The 12,193-nt window shown below is 38.2% G+C and overlaps 2 protein-coding genes across 2 annotated transcripts; both read left to right on the top strand.

Moving 5' to 3' along the window:
* Positions 1-257: 257 nt before the first annotated feature.
* GCK72_005225 (uncharacterized protein) lies at positions 258-1,086 on the top strand (the record flags this gene model as incomplete). The annotated part of the gene is made up of 4 exons (XM_053725093.1): positions 258-309; positions 360-434; positions 548-730; positions 881-1,086. The coding sequence occupies 4 exons, from the start codon at positions 258-260 to the stop codon at positions 1,084-1,086; spliced, it is 516 nt and encodes a 171-aa protein (XP_053589287.1).
* A 1,002-nt stretch (positions 1,087-2,088) lies between these two features.
* Positions 2,089-4,215, top strand: GCK72_005224 (uncharacterized protein; the record flags this gene model as incomplete). Its single annotated transcript, XM_053725092.1, has 5 exons — positions 2,089-2,155; positions 2,330-2,734; positions 2,780-3,216; positions 3,272-3,769; positions 4,054-4,215. The coding sequence occupies 5 exons, from the start codon at positions 2,089-2,091 to the stop codon at positions 4,213-4,215; spliced, it is 1,569 nt and encodes a 522-aa protein (XP_053589286.1).
* Positions 4,216-12,193: the final 7,978 nt, after the last annotated feature.

The following is a 12,193-nucleotide window of genomic DNA, read 5'->3' as shown; positions in this document are numbered from 1 at the left end:
TGCCCCCATAATATTATCCATATGATATTATCCCCATAATTTTGTTGTATCTCCTCAAGTGTCTGTTTCTTGGTTTTTCTCATCTTTCCTAATCTTTTTTCTAAGTACTTTCAGAAATGAACCTGTAACTTTGGGCATTTTATGTTTTCCATTGACCTCTTCTTGACTTGAATCAAATTGGTTTATGACCAATAAAAAAAAATATATATATATTGGTTAGAGTGGGAGTTTGAACAAAAAGTTCTCTGATTTCAGCAATGAGCTCAACGATCGAACCAACCGAGGCAAAAGCTGTCGTACAAGATACTTGTAAGTTTAATAGTTTATTTGGACTGTTAATCTGGAATTCTTCATTTCAGCCAGTCGTCGCCGCAACGATGCTCCGACTTCAGCATCAGTTGGTGAGATTCTTTTCTTTTTGCTGAAACATGTCTGTTAGTACAAGAAAATCCTTCGAAAAAAGTGTTTTCGCTATTTCAGAATATTAAAATGCAGATGGAAACCTTTGACTTTATCTAATTGATTAATAACAAAAAGCCTTTTTCAGCCGAGCCGAAATCGAAGAAGCTTTCAGCAGCTCATGCAATCGCTGCCACGGATTCGACCGCTGCACCTCCAGCAGCAGCTCCGGAAGCAGTGCAAGCTGCTCAGCCAACCGATTCTAATGCTGTCGCAAACGTTGAACTTAAGATTATCTTCAATAGTTTATTTGCTGCCCCAGCAACAGCTGGTGGGATTCTTTTTTTGTCTGAAACATGTCTGATATCGAGAGAATATTCTTCCAAAAAAAATTGCTAAACTTTAGAACGTTGAAATAACGGTGGAAACCTTTGAATTTATCAAGTTGTCGGTTGATTCCCACCAAAAAACCATTTTTCAGTCGATGCGACAGTCGAGCCAGCAGCAGCGGCTGCAGCTCCAGCCGTGCCTGCTTCGGGAGAACAATCTACACCTGTGAAGCCACGTGGAAAGCGCCCACGCCGTGAGACGCAGGTCTTCCAGTCGCCGGACTTCAATTCCAACAATAAGGCATTACCTCCGCAAGAAGAATTGAGGCAAGCGAGCACTGACTACAGTCAATGTTAATTCAAATATAAATCGTTCATAAATGTATTTTTCTCTTTCTATTTGTTGATCCCTTGAACGAGAATAAATGCATTTTGAGCTATTCAGATTCTTTTTCAGGTACCGTATGATGAATACTGTACATCCATTTGAAACTGTTGAAATCATAGAAAGATAAACATCGAGAATCTGATCGATTATCTTATATCTTTAAAATATTTCAGCCAGGAATAGTATTTATTGGAAACAACCAAATTTACTCCTTTTCGATCTTCTTCTCCTTTTTGCCGTCCTTCTTCTCATTTCCAACCGGATGGATTCTCATCGTAGCCTCATAGATATCAGCATGGGAAGCCCAAATATGAAACATGTTCGCGGATTCAGTTGAATATTTTTTTAGAAAAGGTTTTACTTCTTCTTTGATTCAGAAGCTCTTTTATACCAAGTCTGTATAACCCTTCCAGACGTTTTTTCCATGTTTTGTTTGGCAAATATAACTTTTTCAAGATCAGTTTTAGATGATTGGTTCTTTTTGAATTTCGAAAAGTCAAATGTGTCTAGACAGGACGGAAAATCGAGTGCAATTTTATATAACGACTGTGGGAACTATTTTATTTTTCAAACCGGAGATGTTGAAGTATTGTTAGTAATAAGCTTACACAGCGATCAAAAATTGGATTCTTGACCCACCGAGTAAAATTTTCTTTGACCGGTCGTTAAAAATTTTTCCAACCACTTTAAACTTTATTTCCATCCAAATAAATTCACTTTATTTCTGTCAAAAATTCCGAATTACGCCAAAAATGCACAAAAAGTTGCATTTCTTTAGCTATGCATTCATGCTCTAATCAGAACTTCGTGTAATCCCCGTGGACAAGCGTAACATGTGACTTATTTTATTTTATTTTCGAAAATCGTCGTTTTAACCATGAAATCATGAAAATATTACACTTTTTCATATGTTCAGCGTATCTTTTCTGTCAGTTATTCTTTTTAAACGATAATTTCCAGAAATCAAACAGTATGGCAACATCAGAGCACGAGAACGTTGGCGATTTATCGATTGTCAAATGCGAAGAGGAAGAACCAAGTAAAAATAACTTTTTCCGGTGTTGCATTATAATAATAAAATCCCTGTTCTTGAAAAATATAATTCCCATATTTTTACTTTGTCTTAAATTAAGGTTCTGATCAACCTGCTCACTATCATTGTTCCAAATATCTGATTGTTTATTATTGTTTTAATCATTTTAATCAGATTCAGATCCGCTAGACAGTCATCATACCGAAGACAACGAAGAACACGTTGAGTCCCACGATTTCCTCTTCAAGCAACCCGCACCTCCGGTCCCGACATCGTATAATGTCCGTGACGCTCAAGATCTTCAAGCGATTCAGGAGCGCTTCCTCCGAGCATTTATTTCAAAGCAAAGAGACGCGGAAGAGAATGGAGATGAGCATTCTCACAAGAAAGATTCGTGTTGCGGACCGAAAAAGATAAACGGTGTCGGAGAACTTCTTTCTAATCTCAGAAATCCTCCGAAATGTCACAAGGAGAGAATTGTGCTCGGCGGTGATGGAAAGCCGATCGAGAAGCTACGCGAGTTTCGTGCTACACTTAACTACATCGATCCGTCGGAAGAATTCGACAAATGTGTTATTCCTCAAAGTAAGTAGCGAGATTTTCTTCGAGTAGTATGTTTCAATATTTCAGTGAATCAAGAGTTTTGTGCGCCGGATCTCAATATGGTGCCCGCATCTTCAATGAGTATGAAGCAGATTCGAGATTTCGTTCGTAAAAGCATGTTTCGATGCAAGGTCTGCAAAAATCGATTCGGTGAGATGTATCTGCTGGAGAAACATCTGAGGGACACGCATCCGAAAGCTTATATTGCATTTTTGGAGGAACAGAAGAAAATGTCAGAGTTCATGATTGAAATTGAAAAGGAGCGTGCTCGCATTGAAGAACTTGTCAGTGGTGGATTCATTCCTCCGGAGTCTGAAATTGATGCCGAATCGAATGATCTAGACCCAAATACGATTCCATTGCCAGGAGAGAACAGTCAAGGACATGTTCCACGTCTTAATCGTTTTGGTGGACTTATGTACCCGATGGATGCGCTTAAAAAGAAGTTTCCTTATTTCAAAAAGGTAAACAACTATAACTTTAAAAAAATTATCACTCTACTTAATTATTTTATTTTAGCGCTCGCCACAATGCCCGTTCTGTGATAAACGCTTCCGTAATGACATCTCCTTCACAAATCACATTAATAAGAAGCATCCAGAAAGTGCAGATTTTATTCAGTGTCTTCAGTGCTTCAAATGTCTGCCCTCACAGGCTGATCTCGCTGATCATGACTGTGATCTAACTTATCTTTGTCTCGATTGTCGTCCAGTTCGCAACATGTGCAACGCCTATCGTCTCTTCAAGCATCGTTCCAAATTCCACCGTGGCAACAATTCGGGATTCCGTTGTCCAGACTGTCCCCAGAAGTTCTTGACGCCAAGAAAGTTACGCAAGCATCGTAAAATGTCGCACATTTTCACAAAAACCTACCAATGTCATTTCTGCGAAGAGTTTTTCATTTCGGACGTCGCTGTCACGGTTCACGAACGCATCCATACCGGAATACTGAAGTTTGAGTGCATCGTATGTGATTTCAAAGCTAATCGATACATGCTGATGGAGCAGCACGCTAAGGTAGGAACAGATAGAACCTAAAGTTTTTAACCGACCCATTAAATGTTTCGCTTCAAAAACCAACATGTAATTATCGGGCGAATAAAATCCGACAAGGACATAACTTTTCTTCCATCATTTTCAAAGTGTCTTTCGAAATGTAATGATAACTCCCAATTATATATGTCAACAGCGATCTTAGGTCGGCGCATCAGTTTGTAATTACTGCCATGTCAAGGTTTCAAGAATCCTGAATGATATTCCAGAAATAATTCAACTTTCATTTCTCATTTTACTGTTTTCAGGAACATCATGGATACGTTTGCTCAGTTTGTCAGCTCAAATGCCCAAATTGGAACGATATTAAAGACCACATGTTCACTGAACATTCATGTTACGTCACCGAAGACGCTTCGCACGCCTACATCGAATCGCCACGTATTTGGCTCATGTACAAGGGAGAGTAGTGCTGAAATTTTACCCTCGGAATATAATTTCATCTTTAAACTGAAAATCCTATATACGCATTTATACAATCCCATTCGCATTATAGAATTTAGCTGTTCACTTTTTCAATTTACCAATCGTTCTACTCAGTTTTCCCTCATGTTATTATTCCCAGAATATCTGACTCTTCCCATTTCTCCTGTCGCGTTGAATAAACGTCCTTTTCGTTTTTTTTTTCGCTTGCCTCTGTTCGCCTCGTTCGCTTCTTTTCACCGTTACTTTTTTCTTGGAATTCATCCAAGTGATCATAATGCGAACGTCGCGCGCCGCGCACTCACGTAGAGTACTGTAGTAGTAGTAGCTAGTCAATGTCGAAATATCATATAGATAGAAGAGGAAACAGGAATGAGATTGATGAGAGAAGAAGCCAAAAAGTTCGATGCGACAATTTACATGGTCACTCTTTTCGACAACGATCCAATGACAAGGTCGACTTGGTTTTGGAGAAATATATGAGAAGTTTACTCAGAAGAAGAAGATTCATCCTTTGATTATTATGAGACTTCTGGAAAACAACTGTTTCGGGATGGAAAGATTTTTTACCTATAATGCCGCGAAGAAGACTTCAAAAGTTGCGTTTGCAGTTCGTCTACTTGCCCTATTACGTCGACAATATTCAGTGATCGTTATCAGCGAAAATGACAAAAATACGGAAATCTGGTCAAAACTGGGAACTTACAGACTAAAACCCTTCTTACAAAGAACAAACACGACGTTTTTATAACCCCGAAGTTATAACATTCATCAAATTTATTCAAAATCGAATAAACAAATATATCATTTCACAGTTATTTGACCATTTGATGGTCAAAATGAGTAAACAGTGATTGATCCAGAACGGTTACAGATTTATCTTGTTAAATGAAAAATGTGATCTATTTATAAACTTCAGAATAGTTACACGCTAAAAATCACGCTGAAAAACTCTGCTACTAGAAAAGATGATAGTATTATATCTGACAAACAATACAACTGACTTCACGCCCTCAACATACACAAACACTGACTGGATAATCTACAGTAATCCTCACTCTATCGGAGAGATTTGATTTGTATCGATGTGGGCGGAGCCTGTTTGTTGCATTGACTCCGCCCACATATGCTTCTTTTACTTCTTCTAACATCTTTTTGCGATACTTCTTTCCAATGAGTTTTCGATGAGATTCTTCTTCTTGAGCTGTTTTTGTTGGATTCTGTTTTTTTTTAGAAGCGGTGAGTGACCTTCGGTGCGTTTTTCGTTGCGGGACCATGATGGATTACTGTAGTTAAAGTTTCTTACGGTATTGTTAGATTAATAATGTTTTTATTATCATAGGAAGTGATCATAAATATAAAATGTAGCTTATGCGTATGCTGTAATTTGTAAAATCTCGCAAAGTACTAAACTAGAAGCATTTAGTCTTAAATTACTGTCTTTCCTGATTTAATTACATTCTCTCACAACTCATGTTAGAATCTGATATTTATTCCCCCACCTTCTCCTTATTTTCCAGCAATAAATGAATAAATTCCTCGTCGTGATCATCTGTATCATTTGACTGGGTGGTCGTGCCAGTGGCCCCCTCTATTCGTTCGTTTTTTATGAGGTTTAGTCAAATATTCAAACATTTTTGTCCTCTCTCTCTCATGTTTTTATGGGTGGTCTCTTTTTCCTCTTCTTTTCCCTCTTCCATAAGTAATAAAAAGTCACAAAGCTTCCATTTTTGAACGCTTTTGTTAAAAAAGGGAACAAAAACGAGTGTATGTGTCAGCAGTTTTATGATCGTTTTGAAAAGAGCATTCGAGAAGTCGAAAACGGGAAAAAGAAGTGATGTCGAAGTGAATTATTAGAAAATAGGGGGAGAAACTATTTGACAATGTTTGTCTATTTCTATCAACCGAAGACAGTGCACATTCGCTGATGGCGCTGATGACTCCCGGGTATTGCTCGATGTCAACTAGGAGTCCCTCATTAATGGAACATACCGTAAATACTGTATTATAACGGCATGTCGTAATATTTTTCAACTGCCTCCGAGAGAAATTTTGTGGTTTCTGAAACTCTTTAAAATCAAACAGAAAAACTTTTTGGAGGTTCTATTTGCTGATCTAGAAGTTAATAATCACGCTATTTCTAATTATAACCAAGAAAAAACACCGGGATAATCAAATTCATGAATTCTGATTATAGTTGGGGTGCCGTTATAATACAGGTGCCGTTCTATTTTGTTACAAGATTTACGTTACATCAAGAAATCGCTTAAATTTTGAGAGCAATCAGAGACAGCCTTTGCAGAGCTCGTACAAGATCAATTTGTAGAAATTTTATTGGATTTCTAGCGTTTTATGACTTCGAAGCATTATCTGAACTCTGGACACAGTTCTAAAATTTTCGATTTTTCTAGACGTAGCATTTCTTTAAATCTCAAGCTACAGTACATCAATTCTCTTCGAAATCTGAAATATTCCAGATCTCCAAAGATCCCCCGTCAAACCCAACTCCTTGAATAATTTCCTTCTCTTTTTGCCCCAAACTTGTTCCATTTCTACAAAAAACCCCACTTCTTGCATCCAACTTCTTCTTCTTCCTGCCTGGGGGGCCATCCAATTTTTGCCCATTTTCCTTTTTTTCTCCCCCCGTCGTTTTCCTTTTTCTCTTTTATTTTCCGTCCTTTTAATGGGCGGTCCATTCCTTATCTGTGCCTGAGGCCTACATTCTCATAGAGTATATAAGTCGAAGAGATTCAGACAGCGTTCGGCTCCTTTAAAAAAACGAACCGAAATGTCTCGAGGGGATTCAGTTTCGAATTTGCCGCCCGCGCCGGCACACAAAAGCCAACGCAAGGACTTTTTTGTTCGTTTCAAGCGGCGATTCATCTATATTTTAATGGTTTTGTGTCCACTGCACCCATTGGGACGACGAAACATTTCTCCTTTTTTTGCAGTCTTTTTTTGGAATGTGGGAAACTAAAATGGGTGGCCAGGGATTAGTGGATTGAGAGAGAAGGGGAGAGAGTGAGGGTATACTGTAGAAGGACGCATCATAATTTCAGTTTTGTTTGATGAACACTCAACAAGTAAAGTTAAAAGTTAATCCCATTGTAGGTTAATTTTCGAATTAGTTTTGATTTGAAAAAAAAAGAGAAAAGGGAGGAACGGGCGGTGTAAAAAAGTGGCGGATCAGACCGGATTACTGTAGGCATGGAGGCATAGTTTAATGGGATTCGGCGGTTTGCAAAAGGAACATTTTATAGTTGGAATGATCAGTTTTTGTTGGTTTTCGTCAGTTTTTTACATTCAGAATCGTATTCAGAATCTCCATGACGTTTCAAAATTACAATTTACCCCTCGCCTGTTCCATACTAAAACTTAAACTATCACAACTAGATAATCTGAAAACTGTGACGTCAGCTCCCAAATATCGGAGCAATGTAGACATTTCTAGACAAGGTACAACCACCTTTAAAATTCTTGCTCCAATAAACACAACTCTCTTTTTCAGCTAATCAGCCGTCGTGAGAAATCATAAGAACGGAAACGAAATCGGAACGGAAAAAAGTGAAAGTTGTATAATATATGCAACTCTTCTTTTCAAAAGTTTTTTTCTTCTCAAAAATTTCAGCCAATTTGTTATATAAGAACAGTTATACTCTCAACTCTCCTTCCTCTTCTCACTTGCTTCATTCAAATTTTCCTTCCTAAAAATGTTCGACCCGTCAGTACAAAATTGCAATTCATCCATCAAAGTTGAACACAAAACACCAATACTTTACTATTATTTCATTAGCTCCAACCATTTTCTTTTTTTCGAAAAAAAACCGAGAGGGAAATTGGACGAAAAGAACTCTTTTTAGTCGCCCCGTTATATTCAGAGGCCACCCGTTACATTCCTTCTTGAAGCACATTTTCTTGATTAGAAAAGTCACTTTGTGTGTGTGTCCTTGGCTCGGTGGCCTTCTTCTTCTTCTTCTTCTCTTGGCGTGCCTGGCGCCAGAATGTCTGAAAAGAGAAGGAGCTCTCTCCATACACTCCGCCCATTTTCCCCCCTCTGCTGCAAGTCATTTTTTATGGTGTAGTTCTTCAACTGGTGGCAAGAAAAGTAATCATATGTCGGGTGTAGTAGGTGAGTCCGAAAAAAAAGAACATGTTTCACTTTTTAATTATGTATAGTGGGAATGGGTATGACTTTTTGTGGGCGAGGGGAGCTACAGTAGGAAAAAGAGTTGGCTCTTTTTGAGATTTGAGGAGAGACTAAAAATAGATTTTTGGCTGACTACAAAAACTAGAGTGAGTTTGTTTCAAAATCTGGGATTTCAGAGGTTACTATTAACGCATTACCGTTTTGCAAAAAGTCACAGAACACATCTTCTTTTTAAAGTTCTACTATTTTTCTCAACAAAATCTTCATACATGATGTCATGACTATTTCAATCTTCTTTTTTCTTCTTTCCTTTAAAAAAAATCAATTTCTTGTAGGTTTCTCAACCTCTAATGCAATCCTGAACACGCTAACTTTCTTTTTTTATTCCATTCTTGTATCTGCAGATCTAACAACATTTCCCGGTTTTTTCTGAAGTCAACTTCCAGCAAGATTCTGTTTTTCTGTTCTGTGGAAACAGCTACGACACTCTCTTTTTTCAGACCTTTTCCGGTCACTTGACCACCTCTTTCCCACCCTGCCGAGGAACGGAAAGGTACGACTTTAGAACTTTTTCTCACGGAGAGACGTCTGAAGGAATATCGCCCAAATCTCAGACTGGAATTCAGCTTCGATGTTGAAATAAGTTAGATGACGTTCCGGGAGCCAAGTTTGAATTGAACTTATAGAACAAGAGAGAGGCCCACGGGTACTTCTCTATCATTTCAGTGTATGTAATACCTACGGATTCCAAGAACTCAGAGAGTGATGCAGTCGATGTTCCATCCCCAGAAAATCACGAAAAACTCGGTGGCTTCAGAATATTTCCGTCTTCAAATATCCAGATCAAGCCCACTGACCCATACTCCATCTCATCCGTACTCAATCAAAAAAAAGAAGAATCTGTTGGTGGCGATCTTATCTTCTCAAAAAATCATTACGTATGTGTACTTCAGAAGAAAAAACCACTGAAACTTTTCTCATCGTCTCCTCAGGTTTTCTCATCAATAGTCTGTTCAGATTCTTATCTCTTTTTCCTATTTTTGTGAACGTAGAACCGGGCCTTCCTTTCCTAGTTCGAAGTGAGTGTGTTGACCGAATTATTTGCGCATTTTCCTCAGTTTTTGTCGAGTTTATCGCATGGATTGGTGTCATTTCTAGACAGTTTTTAGAAGGAGTGAGAGTGCAGTTTTTGTTTTGAAGAGGATGACTACGGTTCTGTTTTTCAGACTGTTGTAGAAATAGAGAACCAATGTAATGTAGGCGAGTAGATCAGTTGTGATAGGGAGCAGATGATTGTTCTACTGAAACAGACTCGTTCAAAATTGAAGAATGTCCTTCCTATCTTAAAGCTGTCGACTGAATTCCCCAGATCATACTAATCTACTCTAATCCAGTTATAGAGATAACAACGAAATCTATAGCCCACCCATTCTTCTACCTAGGTCGGTACCGTTGCAAAAACTTTTAGTTAGAACAAAAGAATCAAAGCATCGGGTCATGGAAAAAAGAGAGAAAAAAAGAAGAAAATGAGAAAAAAGGTGCAACAAAGAGTGAGTGGAGTTCTTTTTTCTGTTTTACTTGCTCATATCTTCTTTCAACTTTCAATTCTTCTCCTCATTTCATGTTCCTTGTTTTTCTTCAGAAATCTCAATTTTTGTACATTCCAGTTTTGGTTGTCCTCCTATCCTATAGGCTTCGTGTGTGGTCTCTCCACCCTTTTTTAGGCTCCGCCCACTTTTTCCAACATTTCTTTATTTCTCTCTTTCTTTCCACATTTTTTAGTTCAGCTTCTTCAATTTCTGGCTCGAAAAACTAAAAGTTGTCTTCCAAAAAACTATTTTTATGTCATTATTTTCCCGTATATCTTACTCTAACTATTAAAAAATAGAGTCTAAAATCCTTAACTATTCCTAAAAAACGTGCTCCGCGACGCCATTCCTCTAAACTTTTTTGTTGTAAAGCTGCGGCCTTTCGGCGAAGAAAAAGAAGCGCCCAGCTGCTCATGGGTGTGCTCTTTCGGACGTCCCGAGAAGTGGGAGGAACGAAAAAAATCTCCGATTTTTCAAATCGTTTTTTAGTTAAAGAAATGAGGAAGAGAGTGATTTTGAAACGGGTATTTAGATGATGATGACAGTGGATAGGAGGAAAATGTTGAAATTTAGAAAAATGAGAAAAGTCGGCGGAAAACTGTGGGAGTGAGGTGGGATAAGCTACTTGTAAACTCAAATCTCAGTATGAATATCGTTTTGTGTGTCCAGATGTCCTGATGTCCGGGTCCCTGGCAAATTGGTGCTGAGGTTTAGGCTTTCTTCAAAGTGCAAGATTTTTCGACTGCAGACGAAAACCTCGTCATGAGGCTACCGTAATCTTCAGAATCCTGAGAATTTCAATTTCTGGGTAACTCTATACACTTGTCCGCCGAAAAACTGGAAATGACCATCAACCGTTTTTCGCAACAAGAACCTCTCTTTTTCCTTTTTCTTGCTCCACTTTTTACCATTCTGAGCTCTTTATACAGTCTGTATTTGTTTTTCCGAACGTTCCGCCGACTTCTCTCGTCCTCCTTTTCATCGAGGGCTCTTTTTCTCGTTCTCTCTCTTTCAGAGCTCAACATAGACACAGTTTTTGGGATGGAGTGCACTCACTCTCTCTCAATTCTCGAATAAAAAAACGACTGTTTTCTTTGTTTTCTTTACATGTCTGCGTCTTGCATTTTCTGAGTTCTAGGATTGCAAAAATGTTGCAAAAGTAATTTTTATCGGTTATTTTTGTGGATTAATTTTATAGATGGACATAAGGTTCCTGAATTCCAGACGAGTTAAAGTGTATCTTTTAAGGTATCAATTGAATATACTTGAATGGTTTAAAGTTGGATATCGTTTTTGATTAATGTATTGTTTGAGTATGAATATTACTTTCAATGGCTCATGCCCTTTCTTGGTTTCGAGTATCTAGTTTTTTGGTTCGTCCGTACTAGCTTTTGCTACTCACCTGGAAGTCTGCACCAAGCCCTAACACCGGCTGATCTGCAGCCGGTTCCAACTTCCCGTTCGGGTAGAAGAAAGGCTTCGGACGTTGATCTCATACCTAGTATCAGACTTTTCAAGTTCGGAGTACTACTACTTTTCTTTAAGGACCTGAATACGTCTGTAAAACTTCAAACTATTCCAAAATAATCATCATAAAAGTATCTGTGTTTTATTTGAGAATAAATTTCAATCAGTTCGAGTAGTGTCTCTCTCCGTTTTCAAAAAAATTCCGGGGTGTATATTTTTTCTGTCATCTTCTTCTTCTTCTACTTCTTCTTCTTCCTTTGCAAAAACATCTGGTGATTTTTCCTTCTTTTTCTCTCTTTATATATTCTGCTCTCGCCCCCCAGAAACACATAATAGTGTTTGAAAGAAAAGCGATTGAACGTTTCGGAGAGGCTATTAGTGATCCATAACTATATACGCCCATCCACACTTTTCTTTTCAGTTCTTACCAACGCTTCTTTTTCTTTCATTTTTTCCATCATTTTTTTCTTAACCACAGAGAGAGTGACATATGTTTTTTTCCGTTCCATTTGGTACCTCCTTCTACTTCTTTTCTCTTCAAATGTTGCGAAAAATCGCAGATGAATTGGGAATGAAAGAGATAAAAAGAAAAAAGAGGAATGAGTTGATTAATGAGGATTAAGGTTGGGAGTGGGAGAGAGAAAGAGCAACAATTCGTAAGGTTTTTATATCGAATAGTTAGGAAACGAGAAATTGAAACTGGAGTAATCATCGCTGTAACTAGGGAAAGATTTCGAGTCGAGATGGAGTTGCGGGCCATGA

This window comes from Caenorhabditis remanei, chromosome II (assembly GCF_010183535.1).
Source record: "Caenorhabditis remanei strain PX506 chromosome II, whole genome shotgun sequence".
NCBI lineage: Eukaryota > Metazoa > Nematoda > Chromadorea > Rhabditida > Rhabditidae > Caenorhabditis > Caenorhabditis remanei.
The sequence above is the reverse complement of the archived record's forward strand: the minus strand, read 5'-3'. Positions and strand labels throughout refer to the sequence as shown.